This window comes from Lycorma delicatula, chromosome 3, assembly GCF_047948215.1.
Source record: "Lycorma delicatula isolate Av1 chromosome 3, ASM4794821v1, whole genome shotgun sequence".
Lineage (NCBI taxonomy): Eukaryota > Metazoa > Arthropoda > Insecta > Hemiptera > Fulgoridae > Lycorma > Lycorma delicatula.
In genome coordinates, this window is record NC_134457.1 from 76,540,997 (window position 1) to 76,556,416 (window position 15,420).

At 28.8% G+C, this 15,420-nt stretch overlaps 1 protein-coding gene across 1 annotated transcript in view; it reads left to right on the forward strand.

The window, feature by feature from the left end:
* Positions 1-15,420, forward strand: part of NaCP60E (Na channel protein 60E) — a 934,708-nt gene that overhangs the window by 539,749 nt on the left and 379,539 nt on the right. The window contains exon 3 of the mRNA XM_075359144.1: positions 8,588-8,808. Coding sequence (XP_075215259.1) covers positions 8,588-8,808 — 221 coding nt within the window. The remainder of the gene's footprint in view (positions 1-8,587; positions 8,809-15,420) is intronic.

Here is a 15,420-nt window from a genome sequence, read left to right on the forward strand (position 1 = left end):
GTAAAAATCCTCTCTTTTGTGTTTGACGTACAATAACTTTATTAAATGCTTAATAAACACTTAAACATTTTAAACAAAACCTGTAAAGAATTTTTCTAACTTTGCTTTATTCAGCTTATAGAATACCATTTTGTTAAGAATAAAATTCTCTATACAATTTTTGTTTAAACGTTTAATGTGTGTACCCATTTAACATAATTGTTGTATGTCAAACGTAAACAACAGAGGTTATTACCAAAATTTATTGGTTTTCATTCCAGATTTCTCAAAAACTACTGCAGATACCGGTTCTGGGATCTATTTTATTAGAATTATAATTTCAAAACCCATAAGAAATCTCTAATTCTGCTCCTTAATTAACGTCCTAAAAATTTCATTAAGATTTCATTTTACTGGGGTAGCTGAAACTCGAGCTAATTTTTTACTAGCCATAACTCGCAAACGAAGCATTTCAGGACATGTTTATATAAATTTTTTCCATTATTTTCACAAGCGGAATAGGTTAGAAAGTGCTGGGAAAACGTCCTTATACACTCACTCAATCTATAATCATTTTCGTATTCACCCGTTTAACTCCAGTAGAAATGCACATAAAAAATTCGTAAAGTAAATAACCTCTGTTCCAAAGACCCTGGACAAAACCGTTAAATATAATACATGTTAATTGAAATGTATGATGGTTCTAAGGTACAGAAGTGTACCTTAATAATCCATTTTGATTTGCTTCAATAAAATTCCAGAAACCAAAAATATTTTAAGAATATATTTTTGTTTCCTTAACTTGGTATAGATTAACCGTACCAGCCAATCTTAACCTCAATAATATACCTGAATTTATATATTGATTTCTTATGAAATCAGAAAAGTTACCGTTTTAAATAAATAGAAGAATATAATAATATAGAACACTTTATCTACAAATTCAAGTGATTTAAATAATAGATTAAATTTATGAATTTAAGCTATACGAACCGGCAGAATGCCGTCTATGTAGATCCATTCTATTTGAATCCTGTTGCAGAAATGTTATATTGGTATATAAGCACTTTTAGAAAATGATTTTCTGTGATAATCTAAAAGTTAATCTATAGGAGGGTTAGAATACGTTAAACTAAGTTGCTTTCTATTTTTTATTTTTTTCAGTAATTGCATTACACTTATTTTATAGTACAGCAAAATCTTACCAAAAGTAGGATGTGAAAAGCAAATGATTATGAGATTTTTTTGTTTGACAAGTAATTTTATATTCCCTTATTATTATTATTACGAGAATAGAAGATCCATAGAAAGTGAGGAGTACGAAAGAAAGTAAAGTAATGATTTTTTTTGAAAATATAGCACGTCATTACTATATCAAATGTAATGAAAGTCTTAGAATATTTCCTAAATTCTGGTGTTTGGTTTTATTCTCCCATGAAAAATAATCATGTTTTATTTCTAAGTTTTTTAATTTTTTTTTATCATCTCGTAAGTTTTTTATGTTAGCTATTTACCGGTTAGTTAAATAATTAATAATTCAAGAAAAATACACTTCAAACAAAAATTAATATAAATCTTATTTCCATGTAGTTATTATTGTTTCGTTATTGAATCTTCTAAATTTATGTAAATTATGAAGAAAAGAAATAAATTTTCTTCAAGAAATCAACTTCTTAAAAATAATTCTTTTAAATTGATTTTAGTTTTTTTTTAATAAAAAACAATAAATATAATATTTTATTGGATTTTAATGTTATAACGAAAGGATTGAAGTATTTGACTATCTTTAGCTCCAAACTAATTAACTAAACTTTTAGAAAAAAATGATTATTTTTCGAAAATTTATTAAAATTTTTAATATTTATTATTAAGAAAAATCGTAGCAAGCTAACACTGTGGAATTTTTTATTCTTTTTTATAAAATTAATTTTTGTCTTGCATAATTTAGAAATTTACAACATTCCCAAAGTGGATTATCATGAATTTGCTATAGAAATTACTTATTATTTACTAAGCCCAAATCAAATTGATTTGGGATTTTATATCATTAATTAATTAATTAATGATATATGTAGTATAAGACTAAACAATTGATTGATTTTATATATTTAAAAAAATTAATGTTATAAATTTCAAAAATATTCATAGTATTTTTTTAAGTACAAGAATTAGGAATTAAGACCCAGAAGAGTAAGTCTAAATTTAATCATATAATTATTTGAAATGCCCAATGTGTTATCTCTTCAAAATTATACTTTTTTTGGAAATGTCTCCGAAAATTTACTGATTTTTATAAGAAATTTAAAACTATTTAAATATGTATTGTTTTTTAATTAAAAATTAAATCTTATAAATTTCCTGTAATTAAACTGTTTAATATTCCTGTACAGGAAATTTTGTTTGCATTTTTTAAATATAAACCAAAGAAATCGGCTGCAGCCCAGCATTGCCTGGAACTTGGTAACGTAGTTAGTTTACGAGTATTAGAAATGGTCGTTAAAAAATATATTTTATAAAAGAAAATATGTAATTGGGAAACTTTGTCTATTCCAACCACCAATTATCTTTGCCTAGAACGATTACGGTTATTTTCAAAAATTTTTATATTTTACACACGCGCGCGCACAACCCCCTCCCCTATCCGACACACACATGCACACATTTTTAATTTTTACTGCTGATAATTGTTACCAATCAATATGACTATCTAGGTCAGAAATCAAGTAAAATTTTATTCTTAATTAATTATTGAACATTTTTTATTTATTTGAATGTATCTATAATGAATATTACGCAAATAAATTTGAAAGATATTTATACTAATAACAACATCTGAAAATTATAATTAATTCCTTTAAATCTAATAAAAAAAATCTAATAAGCAACAGTATTTTTTTTTTTTTTTTTGCTTTATTCATGATTAACGATTCATTCATGTCGAAAATTATGAAAAAATAAATTAAAAATGTAATAAAAGGAAAAGATTTCATTTGCTAAGTTAAATAGTATCCTTTAACATACATTTTTTCATAGCTATTAAAAAACAGCTGTTTAACTAATCATAAACTAGTGGATACACGTTATTTTATCTTCATTTTTATTGTAGCTGCCTACTTATTAATGTGCTAGTTTATATTCTGTGACAGCTCTGAAAGTTTTAGTACAGAATAACTCTTAATACTCTCAATAAATTACACTCAATAAGTATTTATAGCGATATCATTTATGATTTAGGTTCACTTTATTTCATTCTATTTTTACAGAATTATAAATTTATATTGCCAATCATTTTTACTTTTAAATGTGATGGAGTAGTGAAGAGTGAGAAATCCAGGATCATTTCTCAAAGGGAATCTATTCTCCACAAATTAAAAGTAAGAAAGGGTTTCATTTAAAAAAAAAAAAAAAAAAAAAAAAAAAAAAAAAAAAAAAAAAAACATTCCTGAAATATATTTTTATTATCGGTATTATATCAAAATCATCATCTGGATCTTTTTCAAAATTTTATAAAAATTTTCTTTATACAAATCCAATACAATATTATTATATTTATACAGATTTCTAAACAAAATTTACGGATTTTTTTGAACATGTAGATGTTTCAAATTAAATAAATTATCACAAGTAGAAAGTTTCTCTTTCTAAACCGTGAAATAAAAGAAAAAAGAAAATGAAATTTTAAACGCTCACTGAAAACTAGGCTATGAGTAATAAATGTTTAGCAGAGAGGAAGCTGTTTGCTTGGTGGAAAATGGAAAATATATAATCTGCAAGGAAGATTAGATAAAATAGAGGGTTGCGAAAGATATGGCAATACAATCGCTTCCTCTACCGCTCGAAATACTAAGAATAATCTTATTAACATTGTGGCGTTTTAGTTTGTAATTTTAGTAGCCTTGTATTTATAAAGTTAACTCTAGGCTTGCTTTTTGTAATTAAAATCCCCATTAAAACCTCTACACGCACGCACGTTCGCGTAGCTTGAGTCTTTACGAATAGCTTGCTTTAAACATTTTTTTCCCTGTAGGTTGAAAGGCTTTAAACACTAAAATATTCATTTTTTAACATATATTTTAATTCTGTTGATGAATTTGCTGTAGAAAAACACGTATCTTTTTTTAAAACTGCAATAAAATTTGTTTAAATTTATTCCGTAAGTCTAAACACAATTTTTTTTTTATAACAGCAGTTTAAATAATTCATCCACTTAAGAAATTTTATTTTTTTTACCATCCAGGTCATACGATCAAACAAAAAAAGAAAATCGATTAACATTCGTTCTGATTCAGTTTACTATTGATCTCTTTCGTAAATCAACATTATTATTACTTATCAAAATTTAGAAAGATCAGTTGATGGGCAAGGTGGGTATAGATTGTTCGACGGAGACTGGCTTCTTGATATGTACAACTTCATATAGGGGTACACTATTTCCTTCCACTCCAGTATTAGCAGTGCCAGCACTATTTCAGACACTCGCAGATAGAACTACTGTGCGTCTATGTGTTTTTGCTTTCAAAATTTTGGCGATTAATAATCATTCTACTTCAATCCTGGTTTCATAGTTTTCATTTATTACATCAATTTTCGAAAATAAAAATCATGAAAATTTTTTAACGTTTCTACAAATATACAAAGAGTTATTAATGGCCTAATAGTGTTATTTACTTTTCTTATTACGATAAAAAACTGTACTCCATATTTCAGTTTTAGATATTTAAGTAGTTTTTAAAGTATACATAATATTCTAAAAAGTTTTAAAATATTAAATATAAATAGTTCCTTACTGTACTAAATCAAATGGAAAATAATGTATTTAGGGGTTGTAATTCTGCATTTCCAGAAAGGTTGAACCAATATTTATGATTTTATCATTACCAATAATAAAATAAACAGTAAACCTGTTTTAAACCACATAAGAATACAAAGTATTCGACAATTCTTCTTTTTCTTCTTCCTCATGTTTTGGGTTTCCTCCCGTTACGATTTCATATGCGCTGATATTTCCATTTTTTCTTTGGACGTCCTAAATTTCTGCGTCCTATTGGTTTATAATTGTATAGTAGCTTAGGTAATCTCTCTTCTAACATTCTTTCAAATGGTTTGTCTAATTTAGTTTGTACATTTCGATTCGCTCATTAAGGTTATAGATATTTAATTCATTTCTGATGTCAGTGTTTCTCTTCCTATCCGACAAATGGTACCGTGCTATATTTCTTAAAAATATCATTTCTGTGGTTTGAATTCTTTTCCCCATTTTTTTTTTTTTTTTGGTCACCAGGTTTCTTCTCCATAAATTTGTTTCAGAAAGAGTTAGAATCTCTCTTAGAATCATTTCAACTATATTTTTAAGTCTTTGTGTTATAATTTTTGAGAATATTTTATATCTGGATGGTCAGGCTTATTCCTCTACATTTTATGAATTTCTGCTCTTAAAAGGTAATGAGTGATCTGTTCCTATTTCAGCTCCTTTAAGAACCCTTGTGTTTCTAAACAGTTCTGCTATATTCTGATTTGCAATTAAGTAGTCTATTTCAGATTCTTGACCCCTAGCTGCTCACCTTATTTTATGGATTCTCTTGTGTTTAAAGTAAGAATTCATTATTCCCATATTATTAAACCTTGCAAAGTCCCTTAAATGTTTTCCATTATGATTCACACTTCTCTTGCTTTCCGAAGCAACTATTCTTTCCAACGGTATATTTCCTACATCAGCCTCTAAATCTCCTTCTGTTATTCTATAGTCCTTTTTATTACATTGGTTCAATGTGTCTTGCAGCTTTATCATAATATAAGTCCGTTTCATCTGTATTCCCTTGTTCCAGAACATATACACGTATAAAGGATATATACCGTGTATTCTGCATCTTAGTAGTATGATCCTGCCATCCATTTATACGAATGTATTGGCCTTTTCCACTTCTTATTAATCATTATTGCCAATACTGATTTAGTCCTTAGCCCTTTAGGAAGTGCTCAACTACTCCGCTGTAAATTAATGTATAATTATCATAGTCATTACTACCTACTAGTTTCTTTTTCGTTTCCGTTATTAATGTAACATCTATTATTTTTTCTAGTAGAGCTCTATCCAATAAATCAATTTTATTAGTTATTCCCCTAACATTCCATTAACGTAATTTTAGTGTATCCAATATTCCAAATTTCCTATTTTTATGACGTTTTCTATTATTTACCATTGATTCTGGATTTTTTTCTGAGGATTATGTATGCTTGCCAGAAGTTTCATTAATCCCCTGGCCATATTACTAGCAGTGTGCAGGTTAAGCTTGGTGGTAGAACTGTAGCCTAGCAAGGTTACTGCCTGCAAGCATGCAAGGAAGTTTATTTGAGATGCCTCTCTAGGCTCTTCCGCCTCCTCCGCCGTTGGGAAATCCTCTTCCTTCTTCGGAGCCGTTGAGCGTTCATGATCCTACCAACGTGGATGATTTAGGATAGAAGTATAACTGGGATAGGGGCATCTGATCACCATATCCTTAGACATGTTGTGGAGTACTATCAGGATGATGGCTGGGACATTGACATCTATTCCATTAAATCCTTCCGAGAAGGGAATAACATTGGGAGGGGGGTAGGTTTTTATCCACGGTATTTTATTTCCCCACTTCCCTCCGACTTTACTCTTGCAAAGCCAGCGAGAGTTCGCACGGGACGCACCCGATGTAGGTAATTGCCAACTGTATATATATATACATATATATATGTATACATACAGATTGATTCAGAAAGAACGTGACAATCTTTCAGGACATATTTTACTGGTGAAAATAAAGAAAAAAGACTAGATAAAATACGTTCGGAAATGCTTCATTAGCTAATGTCGGCTGACGAAAGATTTCGCCTGAGTTCTTCGCCTTCGATAAGATTAAACCAGTCTGTAAATTCATGGGACCCAAATTAAGGCTTAAATTTGGTGATTTTATACGAAATATGATCTAAAAAACTGAAAAAAATGGGTCCTAAAACTTTAATTTTAGTAGTTTTTGAGAAATCTGGGGCAAAAAAAAAAGATTAGGGTCGAAAAACACACGAATTTTTGTTAGGCGTAATAAATAATAATATATAATAAATAATTTATGTTTGGTCTGAATGAAGTCCACAGAGACTAAATACAAACGTAATGTCGTGTGTTCGCGGTTCGAATTTTGAAAGACTAACAAAAGTAAAAACTTCTTATAGATACAATTTATTACTCTAAAAATATATAAGATAAAATTAATAATAATAATATATATATATATATATATATATATATATATATATATAATATTACATACAAAACAATAATTCAAACACAAACAAAATTGATTTAATGACAATTAAATTATAAATAACTAAAAACTATTTGATATAATAAAAAATGTATAATGAGCAACTAATACTGAATTAATAATAAGATAACAACAAACGAATCTGAAGCTGATACAATTCATTCTCTGCAAGTATTATTACTTTAACTGTTTACAAATGAACTACTCTACACTTATAAATGAATAAAATACTGTCATTTCCAATCCTACGTATTTACAAAAAACTCACCGAACAGCTTCTTGTTTTAACCACTGTCAAAAACGGTATACTTATGACGCATACTTCAGTCATTGTTACCAACCACTTACTGTTATCGCTTCTATCGCACGGTGCACCAAACTCGGACTTGCCAAATTACTGATTACTGTCCGCTGGTCCCCAGCAGTATTTATACCTCCTGGCCTGCAGAACCAATACTCGACCGTCTTTTTGATTCAAGCGTAATAATTTTAATTGTCCGCGCCTTCTACGTTTTTCTATAAGTTCTTTTTCCGGTCCGATAATCCAACTGATCGAACAGGAGCTTTTAGAGGTGTCATTGTCTATATTTCAAAGAACAAATTGTTAATCGGACCCGTTATTCTAAATAATGAATCCTTCTTTGTTCCTTCTTGATTCTTTTTCTTTCTTTTATTTCTTCTTTCTGGGAAAAACCTGTTACCGTTATCTTACCGCTATTCCTGTTACCGTTATTCTGGGTATCTTACCGTTACGGTAAGATTTGGAAGATTTTAACTAGATTCTAAACGAAACACGTACGTATTTATATATATATATATATGAAACGTCATAAATGATGTTCACAGCTTAAAATATACTACTCTCTCATTTTAATCCTTTTTATTATAAACGGCTTTGGTATATACCCCTTACTACAAATAAATCATGAAAACCTTAGAAAAGTAAATTTGAAAATTATTTATTCAATTAATTGTAAATAATGAGTTAAAAGTATTAAGGTTATTAAAAATGAAAAAAATAATTTTAAGTTTTAATGAATACTTGAAGGAATTAATCATTAAGAGGTGTGAAATAAAATTCTGTAAGAGAAAAAATACCATCCAGATTGTGAAAGAGAGCGTGAAGTCTTGGGGCAAGATGGATAGAAAGTTTTTGATGTAGCATCAGGATTGTTCATATCCTGATGCTCATATTGATGATAATTAAGGAAATGTGAAAATTACTATAAATTTTTACTTTATAATAATAAATATGTTTTCTTTTTTAATATCTATTTGTTTCTAATTGACTAAAATTTATTTAATTTTTTTTTTAGGTACATCTTCCTTGCAATATACACAGCAGAGATGATAATAAAATCAATAGCAAAGGGATTTATATTGAATAAATACACATACCTTCGTAACCCTTGGAATTGGCTTGATTTCGTTGTCATAACTTCAGGTTACGCTACTATAGGAATGGAGGTTGGAAATTTAGCAGGTTTGAGAACGTTTCGTGTGTTGAGAGCACTTAAAACCGTTTCTATCATGCCTGGTGAGTAGAATCTTTTCATTAAACTTTTATTCTCTTTCTTATAAAAGAAAAAAGATTTTAATTTATTTAATACATAAGTGCACAATTACGTTGCTATGAAGAATTTCTTTTTTTTATTAATATCAGAGAACGTATAATCTGTTATAAAACATTGTTATATATTTACATAGAATAAGTTTCATCCGACTTCCTGGATAAATAATTTAACAGTAAGATTACGAACTCTGTTTTTAATTCAACTCCTAGTTATTTCAAGGAATATAAAAAAGGGATAGTCGTCTTATATAAAAGTCAAACAGGTGCACTGTGTGGAATTATTTAACTTTGGTGCCTGAGTGTATTCTACGTAAGATTGATATTCTAGTGAGCGATACAGAGAAGCAATTTTGTTTTAATATATTATGTCCGAAACAAGGTAAAGAATAAGATCCTCTCTATTTTTTTTTTATTACCACAAGAACATAAAGAATCGCGAACGACGTTCACAGCTTAAAATATACGACTCTCTCATTTTAATTTTAGTCCTTTTTATTACAAACTGCTTTTATAATATTTTTCTTTTTTTAAATCATTAACCATAAAATTTTTAGGTTTTTGAACTAATGAAACACTTTTCCTTAAAATCTCGCTATAGTTTATATATATATAAAGTAATAGATTATGTTTATCTAATACGGTAGACCATTTAATAAATATTTCTATTTCTGGTATTAACAAAACAATTTAGAGATATTAGAAAAGAACAAAGATGACATAAAATTAAATATGTTAGAAAAATATTACGTATATAAATACAAACAAAATTTCCATCTGATAAACCATAAGTTTTTGAGGGAGACATTCTTATAAAAACTGCAACAAATAGCAGCACTCGTGTATGATACTCAATTATCATTATTTTAGAATTATTTTTTTAATATTTTTATTATGCAATAACGGAATTATTTCAATCATGGCTGAGGATGTGGTACCCCGTGAAAGTACTTTGATGAACTATTAAGCTAAGATGTGTCTTATATCAGTGTTTTGTACTAGTGATTTAACTAATAGAATTTATATATATTTATACATACGGAGTCAAATGTATGGAAACTTTTGACATCAAAAAATTTAAAACCGTTCTAGATAGAACACTATAACTTTCAGGATAAGGTATCGGTCAACTGCTTTACATTTAGACAAGTAATAGAATTTCAACTCCATCTTAGGGTTGTAACTAATATTTTACATACTAACACCTTTTGTAGGATACATCATTTTAATGGTCCTTTTAAGATAAAAAAAAAAATGATATAAATAAAAACTTAGTACGATGTCTGTACCCAAAATGGCGGCAGGATGAAGTTTGGATTTTGAAAATTACTAAATTTACTAAGTTAAAATGATAAAATTAAATAAAAAGCTATTAAACTGAATTAAATTAAAACTTAATCTAACTAAAATTTATTTTATAAGTCAAAAATTACCGGAAACGGTTGCAGCCAGTCGCGTCACACATAAATAACAGTGGTAGTGTCTGTGTTGGTTGAGCCTCTGCGCTGTGCATTGTTATATTCTTTAAAAAATCGAAAATTAAAAAAAAAAACCGAAAATGGTTTTTTGATACTATCTGAAGACTATTTTCAAGCCCATATCTTATGAATATCTCGTTTAGTACAGTCGGAAATGTGGAAAATTTACAAAGATTGTTCAGAATGTTTTACTTTTCTTCTTCACTCCTTTCAAGGTCGAATTCCGAAAAATCTAGAAATTGGTTTTTAGATTTCACATGAAGCATACACACACCAAAAATCAAGTTCATATCAACATTTTTACCGAAAAATTAAAAAAAAATTGTAAACTCCATTAAATTCAAAAATTCGTTATTCAATTTAATTTAATTAAATTAATTTTTTGAACTGGGAATTTCGAAAAATATTATCTCAGTGTACAGTTAACCGCACACTTCGCAAGAACTCCGTGCAAGTTACTCTGCTAGAATGAGTATATACATTTTCATCAATTTGCTTTCATTAGTCTTTGCTGGGCGTTAATTATGAATGACGTGCATGTTATTTTATATACTCGTATATATAATGTAGATAATAATAATCCTTTAAAATAATACTTAATAAATTAGAATATATAATAAATTTGAATAACTAAGCTCCAGTTTTAAAAAAAAAAAATTATTGAAGATTAAAAAATTAAGAAAGAGAAATATTTAAATAACAAAAAAAAAACATTTGCTTTATTATTATTATTAATTTTATAAATTTTAATTGATATAAAAATATCTGGAGGATTTACTTTTTTATCACAAAAGTTTGTAAGTATTGAAACATGTTTATTGCAGGTTATTCCTTTATGTCTGCGGTTAGATTAAAAGGAAACACTATGATTATTACAATCATCAGGAAGAACCGGCTTGATTGTTCTGATTTTATTGTACTAACTGAATATTCTGCCCCTACTGGGTTCATACTTGTTCTTCCTGCTAGGGCAATTAACTTAAGGTGTCTATCTGGTAATGATCAGTGTTACCAACCTTTGATTTAGCCTACCATTTAGGATAGTTACCTTTAGCTATCCTTGCTTTTATCATCTCGGCCTTCCATCCGAAGGTACCGGGTTCGAATCCCGGTTAGGCAAGGCATTTCACACGCTAAAAAATTGCTTTTCATTAGATCCTCTGAAGCAGTACCTAACGGCGGTCTACAAGCCTAAAAAAAAGCTATCCTGGCTAACCTGCCTTGCTTGGTTTAACAAGAGAAGGAAAAGTTATGTCTAGAATCGATTCTGAAAAATCTGTAATTAACTAAAAAATATTATTCTAGCTGGCAATGAAGTTTATCATTTAACATGACAACCTCTATTTTTTAAATCCTATTAAAAATTGTAATGTATTTTACCAGTTAGACTAAGGAGATGAATCTAAAAACAAAATTGATTTCTACTGCTGTTGGTTGAATGATTTTTACTTTCCTGGCATCATAGTTACAGAGCTACGCTGCAAGAAGGAACGTATAGTAATCAGTAAAAAAAATAGGGAATGGTTTTTTTTATATTTTTCGGTGTTTCATGACCCAGTGATGCCCCAAAAAACATGAAGGGCAATCTGCCTACCTACGTATGTACGTGTGTTGGCGTGTTTGAAGCTTAATAACTTTGATAAACCGATTTCGATGAAATTTTGTACAAAGAATCGTAATATGAAGCAATTTGTTCAAATACTGGTAAAAGTTATAATACTTGCAAAAATTGAATTTTATGAACTTTAACGCTTGCTAGTGTTATCCTGTTTTTGATGAAATATTAGGTTCCGTTGGACATTTATAACGTTATTCATAAATTGGACTGTATTCTAGTTTTTATAATTTAAATGTCATTAAATAAATCTTGTCATTTTTGTTTAAATTACTATTCTGCGTTTTATATAAACGTATTATTATTATTTATTTTTTTTATGTGTCTTTAGGATAATAAATTGTATCTGTAACAAATTTTTACGTTTGATAGTTTCTCATTATCCTTTTCGAACCGCGAACACGCGACAGTATTTTTCCCATACTTCCTTAATTTTGATATTTTAAACTCTGTGCCAAATTATTAGTTGTAAATCTTTGGAGTTATATGTTGTTAATCATGCTTTCATTTTTAAAAATTAAAATTTAAAGAATTAAAAAAAATTATCTATTTAGTACCATTTTTAAGGTATTTTTTTATAAAAGTTTATTTTATAGTTTTTTATTAATCGATTGTATCTTCTGGTTAACTTTTCGATTGACTAATCCCAGTAATTTAATAATTAATGGTAAAAAAAGAACATTCTATCTCCAAGACTCAGTGTTATTTTTAACAGAAAGACAATTCTTGAGTATATATTGCACTTCAACAGCGATTACTTCAATTTATTTTATTCATAACATATTCAATGTAATAAGAGAGAATATAAAATATATATCTAGAGTTTAATTAAATTTAAACGGCATTTCAAAGACTGACGATTAAAATATTGATTTCATCTATTCTGCTAATAATTATTACTCCAGTCTTATTTATCTTCAGAAATAGAAAAAACCGTATTACATTCCCCTGAAGCGCAACAAGTTACTTGATTACTAGTAAGTAAAGGGTTTTATCTTTCTATGTATCAGAAAGACATATAATTCAACTTCACTAAAAGTGTTACATTTTGTCAACCAGTTTAACGCTTTGTAATTCACAGGATAAGTTTTATAAAAAATTAAGGATGTTTTTATTTTATTTTTAATCAACTTTCTTACATATATGAATTCAGTTTTCATTACTAAAAAATTATACCAAAATACTGAAGGAAAATCAAATAAAACTCATAAGTTTTGTGTAATTTTTAGATTAATTTGACTATATCCCTATGTAAAATTACAATTTTTTAAAAATGGAATTTTTCAACAAACGATTTTCTTATTATCAGATAATTTCTAAGCAATAATTATTTTATTTAAAAAGCACTTTAGAAAAACACTGAAAAATTTGGTTCAGTACTTTTATTAGCTGAATAGTAAAATATATTTTTAACTAGTGTAATTTATCATTATTCCTTCCTAATCGGACATTAAAATTCTGTTTTAGAATAAATTACTGCTTGGTGTAGTATTAACCACTTACGTGTAGACTAGTATTATTGATCAATTATTGTTTCATAATTTGAGACTTTAAGAGTACCTCTTAATTAGGAGTACAAAAAAATTTTGAATATTCACAAAAAAAAGCTGACAACATAGTTTTAGGACTTTCCCGTCATGCGACTAAAGCCGCGTTCACACAACTTAATTTTAAATATTAATCTTTTTTTTTAAATATAATGTTTTTTTTTGGTTTATTTAATTCAATGATTCAAATTAAAGCGCGTGCGCATACCGTATTTAATTCACGTGGGTGTGACAGTACTAGCGGCAACGGTCGGTACTAACTAAAAAAATTTATTTTCACAACTTACATAGGACAAATTTCGCTTGTACGGTCGGCAGCTGGTATAGCTGCAAGGCTTAACGCACCAGGCACCGAGTCAACCGGGCGATCGAGTTCAAAGCCCAACCAGACTGTTACTTTTTTATACTTTAAATATTATTAACTTATATAATTCTACCGCTCACCTATAACGTCACACCATAGCAGATGACTACAACAGAAATTTTTGGGACGGGGCTGCGATTTTGGGAAACTTTATTTTGCAGATATTGTTTTTTTTTTTATTACTAACAAATGTGCCTAAGAAAAATATGACCATGATTAAGCGAAATCTCGAGATACTAAGGGTGATCTTCGTCTACAGCCTTATCCCTTTGACCTTTTAAGTTGAAAATTTAATGGCATTAATGCTCCATATATAGAAATAATGTGACCAATTTTGAAAAAAATCGGTGCAGTAGTTCTGGTGATATAAGGTGTTTTAGATACCGACACCGAAAACACTCACGTACATACGAACATTAATATACGGAAAGTTTCTTCTGGTTTTTTTTTTGGTTTTTTGGGTTCTTACGTGTCATAACGTCAAGATCCGGTGAAATTCGCATACATCCAAATTGCACCGATTAAAATCCTTTCTCTGTCAAATATCGTTGAAGATTAAAATTTCTTCCAACTTATATAAGCAAATTCTCCATGATTATTAAAGCCTTATCCGTTTCTAAGATGCCACTGGATAGAAGCATAGATAAAGCATAACTCGAAAAAAACCATCATTCTTCATAGTATCTAATTCCATCATGCTTTCTTCTTAAATTGGAAAATATGACTTTTATGTGCCTTTTAACTTCGCCTCTTCATCAGTAATTAACTACCTTTTAAAACTAAGTAAATGTTTTTCTAAAGCTGATTCTCCTAGCAGGAAACCACCTTCATGATGATGATCTACTATATTCAGATTGCCAGGGATGCATTACGGTATGTCCTACGTTCAAATATGTTTTATCAAAATAAATAAAAAATCGTACAAACTCGTCAAATTCCTCTTTAAAAGCGTCTTATTCTTCCTTGCGTTTTATTAAAATAAAAGCGTTTTATTTTCCTTGAACAAGATGACTTACTATTTAATTGATCGTCGTTCGTAGAAAAAACAAAGGGAATGAATGTATCGGTAAAATAAAGCTCTGCCTATTTTCGGTAATATTTGAACTCAAAAATACCCGAGAAAGAGAATAGGAAAGATTTCTCTGAATATGTTGAGAACAATACATGTGATGTCGGTTTTATAAAACCGGTTTTATGTGAAGTCGTAGTACTTAGTAACTTTGATTTTCCTACCTCGATGCTCCTGTTCACTATTTATCAGATTCTGGAATATTTACTTGATCGGATATTCCTTCCTGTATTCCACGGCTAGTACCGATTAGAACAGCAATTTGCTTGGAAATCCGCGACCACAACGGTGGTCGCGGAAGCAATACCTAACGAGGTATTGCTTCAGAAAATGAGATGAACAAATTTGCAGCGTGTGAAAATGCCATGCTTGACTGGGATTCAAATCCGGGACCTTCGGATGAAAGGCCAAGACCCTATCATTCGCCCCAAGATATACTGTAGTATGATTCTGCTTAAGGATTTAAAAAAAATTGATTTACTATTATTTTTCTCTCCCCATAACTG